General features: G+C 37.4%; 1 protein-coding gene across 1 annotated transcript; it reads right to left on the bottom strand.

The window, feature by feature from the left end:
- Window positions 1-2,248: 2,248 nt before the first annotated feature.
- On the bottom strand, window positions 2,249-4,014 carry LOC145780026 (uncharacterized). The gene is made up of 2 exons (XM_082591728.1): window positions 3,863-4,014; window positions 2,249-3,390 (listed from the first exon to the last, which is right to left on the bottom strand). Exons 1-2 carry the CDS (start codon window positions 3,950-3,952, stop codon window positions 2,884-2,886), a joined length of 597 nt encoding a protein of 198 aa, XP_082447854.1. The 5' UTR covers window positions 3,953-4,014; the 3' UTR covers window positions 2,249-2,883.
- Window positions 4,015-5,836: the final 1,822 nt, after the last annotated feature.

The following is a 5,836-nucleotide window of genomic DNA, read 5'->3' as shown; positions in this document are numbered from 1 at the left end:
GGATTGTTGGATGCTTAATCTTACCGCAATGTGTGGCTTATTTAACTCTCTAAATTTCTCAAGCTCACCTAGTTCTATAAATGACATACAAAAGTATGTCATAGCTCTTTATGGCAATGGTCCTACTATCACGGATGTAGACGAATGCCGTTATATGATGTTTACCAATGGTTGCACTATTGAAAAGCTGCCACCAACGTCAGCTGCTTTGATGCAACATACACGCAGAGCGATACATCAAGCTGAAATACGAAAATCAAGCCTCGTAAATGTTCAGCAACTACCTTCTCCTTTAGCTTGGGGTTGGAAACATAATGATGCAAATCAGCTTGTTCCGTTTTCTCAGTCTACTTGTGGCTCTCGATGTTCCTGTAAGAAAAAACCCATAAAATGCACAAGTCTTTGTTCATGCGAGTACGAAACATGCAATTCGACCACAAAATATCCAATCCTCTCTGATGTTTCATCTTCAATTCACATTGACGTTTCATCTCCAATCCACACTGATCATTCAAGAAATGCTTTTGGCTTTCTAAACTCTATCTTGTAACTTGAAAAAACTTGTCGTACACGAATTCTTTTAACATTAAATTACGTATGGTAGGAATTTAACATCGAAAACCGCTAGTTTTTTCATCTTAAATTAACAGTGTTATTAAGACTCTGACATTGCATCATCTGGGGTCGTGTATTAATTTGATTTGTAGATCATAATTAGGCCTACATATTATTTTAAATTTTAAAGTGGCATGACCAAAAGGGAAATTCATTCCTGGTAGCTGCTCTTCTGGTTATTCCCTTGATGACGTCGTTATTGCGTCATACTGTACTGGAATTATTGTTATTGCTTGCAATTGTAAAATTTTAAGCATTTGCAAAACTTATAATGAGAGTATTTGATCGCTTTTTTCGGAATAAACTTACCTTTGGTTCCTGAATTTGAAGTTGTCTGGTTTTTGTAATGTAATGATGACGTCATAAAAGATGCAATCATGACGAAACTACTTTTAGGAATTGTAAAATGGTTTTAGTAACCGGTACTCCAACTAAAACCAACAGCAAACGACCAAAATAGATTAAAAAAGCAAAAAAATATATGTGATGACGTCACAATGACGTCATCCATCAAATTATTTTGTCTCACTTATTTGTATGTGCTTTTTAAGTTAAAATATACAAAAATCAAATATGTAATTGCACAAAAATGACGTAAAAAGAGCTGAAACGTGATTTCTGGGGAAATCCCCGATTTGGGGTGATCACGTGACCCGAAAAGTTGCGGCACCCACTAAAATCAAAGTTGGGTTGATCAACTGCAAAAAAACAACGTGTAACACGTTTAGCCTAAAGATTCCCCTAAGGGCCTGCACTACTACCCGGACGATAGAAAATTATCTTTTATGTACTTTTGATCTCACTCTCAGAGAGCGCTAATCCAGTAGCCTAAAGTAGAACAAGAAAATGGAACATGTTTTTTTACTAAATTTCCCCGTTAGGGAACGTTCAAATATTACGTAACGCCTTCGAGGGGGAGGGGGTTCAAGCAAAACGTTACGTAACGCTTTCGAGTACGGAATGGTAGTTTTTTGTGCTGAATTCGTTACATGGGGGAGGGGGGGATTGAAAAAAGCGTTACGTTGGCGTTACATGGGGGAGGGGGGGTTAAAAATTTGGAAAAAAAGCGTTACGTAATATTGCCACTCAGCCTACTCGCAGATATTGCAATATTGCCACTCGTAATATTGCCAAAAAAAAGCCACTCAGCTAATAGCTGAGTGGCTAAGCTCCCTATTCAAAGTCATGCGGCGCTGGTTCGGCTTTCGGGCGTGCGTTTGAGCAACGCATTTCTGGACTGCTCTCTATTCAGCAGGATCTAATGATAATTCCCAGGCAACAACACTTCAGCAATCAGAAACCTAACTCATTAATTTCTCGCATCATGCTTTTTTTTGGGTTACTCAGTGGTTACGCACCCGATTCAAGGTCAAGCGGCGCTAGTTTGGCTCTAGGGGTGTGCGTTTGAGCAACGCATTTCAGGACTGGTCTTTAGCAGACATTTCAGCGGTACCTAGTGAATGGAATAATTCTGCGACAACACTTAACAAAATTGAAAACTTCACTCTGCCAATCCGGTAACCGGCACTGTGTCAAGAGCCTCTACAATACAAGTATGCGAAACTACCAGGAATAACCAATCAAGGCTTCGTCAGTCCGAGGATAAAGATTCAAAAACCAAACCAAATGGAAGTAGCTTATATATTTTGGGATCGTGGCCGCTTATAAATTCCATTCAGCAATGGACAGCAAATAGGCGACCAATTGAAATGGTGAACTAATCTTAAAGTATGTTTTCAAGAACTGAATGAATTATTCAGTAAACTGTAATAGGCCTACAACTAAAAAAAAAACTTACGCAATGCAAAATATATTTTTGTGAGTACTTCAGTGGCTAAACTGAAAATATAATGCTACTCGGGAAAAAAAGCCTTAGCCTAGCGCTACTACCCAAACGTAAAAAATAGAACGTTCAAGTTGAAATAATTGTGCCCGTTTGAACCGATTGCTTCAGTTTATAACACGAATGTTTACTTTCTTTCTAGTCCAACTCTAAAAAAAGTAGCCTATCTCTGACGCCAGTAAAAACAACGCAAAAATAATAAAACAAATTCACAAGATTATTTACAATGATGAAGCTGGCAGTAGCGCACCAATCAAGCTAAAAAACAGAAAATTTTCGAGAAAGCAAAAAAATGTCACTGACATTGTCAGTGCAATAAATGTGAGCTCCCATTGTGACAAGAAAAGCACTTGGTTTCCCGAGCGGAGACATGACTCGCACAACACTTAAAGATCAGGGCAGGCAATTGTACAAAATATACTGTTTCACTGTTTAAACGTTTCACCTTCTTTCATTATGCCCCACAACTCTCTTGTAATTTCAGCTTCTGAAAGCGTTTTTGTGCAAAATGAAAATGGCTTTATTTCTGAAGATGAGGCAATCGCACCTTGCAAAGTGCTTTCTGTAAAAGGAAGATCCCATACAATTCGTGTTACATTTTTAAGTAGTTCATATGTAGATTTATCTCGCCGGTCTCCAACAACAACTTGTTGAATATCTTGTAGTTGGGCGGATTGAAGTTCAGTTATTTGTTCGGCCAGTTCTTTCCTTTGCTTTTCAGAGGAATCAAGCTCTGCAAATAGTTCTTCCTTTTTCTTTTGCAATGTTTTAACTTCAAGGTCAAGATTTTCTTTCTGTTTCTTTGCTTCTAACTCTTCACTCCACGTTGAATCCACTTCGGCAATGTGTTCCTTTTCCATTGCTTGTAAAGCATCATATTTCTTGGTGAGGATGCCAATGCAAGCTTCAACTTTGCTACCAAGTGATTGACTCTGTAGAAAATATAATAATATAAATACAACAATAAATGCTATGAAAACTACAAAAACAAATGACCTTCTGATAAATTTGATATAAATAAAACAAAATAGATATAATATACTGTATAAGCATTTGATATAAATACAAGTATATACTCAAGTCAATATTATCACAAAGCATGACCAATGCATCCAACAAAAAATATTACTTTTACTAAATTACGACTTAGCATCAACTTTACTTATGCTTATTGCTTACATAAGTTTGTATATGCACCTTGCACTACTTTTTTGCATTCTTGAGCTTCTTCACAAGCCTCAATCTACTCAATACCAATCTCTTTCTGTATTTCTTTTAAAAGATGTGCATGAAATGGAGACTTTAATATTTCAAAATCATAAACAAAATTTATTTTGAACTATTGAATTCTTAATAGAGAAAATCGTTTTAACACATACAAAACGTGAAAACGCTCTGATTAACCTGAGCATCTATTGTTGGTCCTTGCTTCTCACTATAGTCCAGTAGAGCTTGAATTTCTTCATACTCCTTAGCAAATTTTTCATCTTCCATGGTTTTCCACTCAAGTATTGTTATATATTAAATGATTAAATAAACGATAAACTAAAACATACAAGACTGCATAAAAAACAGCACATTAGTTCAGAAAGTTGGCAAAGGGTCCCTTTTGATGAAGCTGTATTTGTGGAGAACCGTATTCCTTAAAAAGCGTTTAGCGCAATCTGCACATGACTGAAAATACAAAACAGAAGAAGTAGCCTATGATCTTTTACCTCATTGAATCACCTTTCAATATATAATGCGGTGGAGTAAATTAGTATCTAAGGCAGGAAAGTTGGGGCTGTGGAGTCAAACGTTTTCTCTGGAGTTGGAATCATTTTTAGTATTATTGTGAAGCTGTAGCAACAAGTTTTTTATCTATCCCAGAGCTCCAGTGTTGGGTAGCCTAATTAGCAAAAGTAGTAACTTGCTTTTATTACCTTTAAATGAAGTAGTAGTCCTGATGAAACTTGAAAGCTTTTGATTTTAAACAAAACTTTATAATGCTACAATGCAAATTGCAAACTACTGTGGCAAATGCTACAAAAGATATACAATTGAGCCACAGTCAAAGGTAGGGCAATTTAAAAAAAAGTTAAAGCTCTTGAGCAAAGCCGGAGCCATTACTGTAAATCAGAGGTGACGAACCTGCGGCCTGTGCTGCCCGCAAAACTGCGGCCTGTGCTGCCCGCAATTTTGTGCTGCCCGCAAAACAACTTGACAACCGCTCATGCATTAAATACAAAAGACATCTCAAAGCTGTTTTATGCCTTCACTGGTACACCTTTACACTTTACAAAAAGTCATTACAGATCAAGGCTGACAGATGAACATCTTAGTATGCAGTTGAGAGTTGCCACATCGTCTGTTCGACCTAATATTGAACGGTTAGTCAAGCAAAAAACTTTCCAAAAATCCCACTAAGGAAAAAAATTCAATGCTTCAATGCTATTTTTTAATATTTTATGCTTTAATGCTGCATTAGATAGCTTCAGCTGTATGATTCGCATGGGCTTTTGTTTGTTGTTTGAAAAAGAAACTTCATTAACTGATCTGTTGTTTCGGAGCATAATGGTCGAAACATTTAGTCAACTTGAGCAAAAAGGATAGAGCGAAAAAAAGAAGAAATCATACTCACATGAAAGCAAACGCTTGAAAAATTAAACTGTCTTCATTATCAGTGCAAGTACTGTTGCTCACATTACGACGTAATTAACCGCCATGTGATGTGCCTTTCTACTTTGTTTGTTTGTCATATCGTTATCCTGCATTGCAGGAAAGCGGAATTGAGCGCTATGCATCGGTGTACGGCGTACGCCTTCCAACGTACACCTGACCCACGCTGGAGCCGACGACAATGTCTGTCTCCGGTTGTCTAATCCATTTCTGACTTAAATTTGGTACTACCCATTACTCGAAATCGATCACTGGGTAGAGGCAATTATTGTAAAGTTTCTTGCCCAGAGAAACAACAGCAAGTGCGGGTGGCTGGAGTCGAACATGCAGGCTCTCGACTGCGAGCCCAACTCGCTAATCACTCGGCCACTGCTGTCGATCTTTGCAGTTCTCCTCTGCTTTGCAGTTTCATTCTTGTGCATTTCGTTTTTCAATTCATTGTGTAGATCAGTTATTTTCAATGTAGATGTTATTGTAAAATCAGTTATTTTCGTTACTTGAGAAGGGCTAACTTGAGTATGGCCGAAAACGTTCGTAGTTTATAGTTTTATGTTCACTCTAATTGTATGATGTTAAATGCCACGTGGTTGCTTGGTTTTATCTGTCTATTTTGGAATAATTCATCCCTGCCAAGGTTACTCAACTAATCTTAACAAAGGTCCAGTTTGACAAGTTGAATATTTTTAGTCGTCCGGTGAATAAGTTATTTCACACCCAACC

The sequence above is a fragment of the Aplidium turbinatum genome, chromosome 11, assembly GCF_918807975.1.
Source record: "Aplidium turbinatum chromosome 11, kaAplTurb1.1, whole genome shotgun sequence".
Classification (NCBI taxonomy): Eukaryota; Metazoa; Chordata; class Ascidiacea; order Aplousobranchia; family Polyclinidae; genus Aplidium; species Aplidium turbinatum.
The sequence above is the reverse complement of the archived record's forward strand: the minus strand, read 5'-3'. Positions and strand labels throughout refer to the sequence as shown.

Excerpts from the sequence above, each read along its gene's own strand:
- LOC145780026 (XM_082591728.1), bottom strand. The coding sequence starts at position 3,952 with ATGGAAGATGAAAAATTTGCTAAGGAGTATGAAGAAATTCAAGCTCTA. Across the intron at positions 3,391-3,862 it reads GACCAACAATAGATGCTCAG|AGTCAATCACTTGGTAGCAA; the intron begins GTTAATCAGAGC and ends TATTTTCTACAG.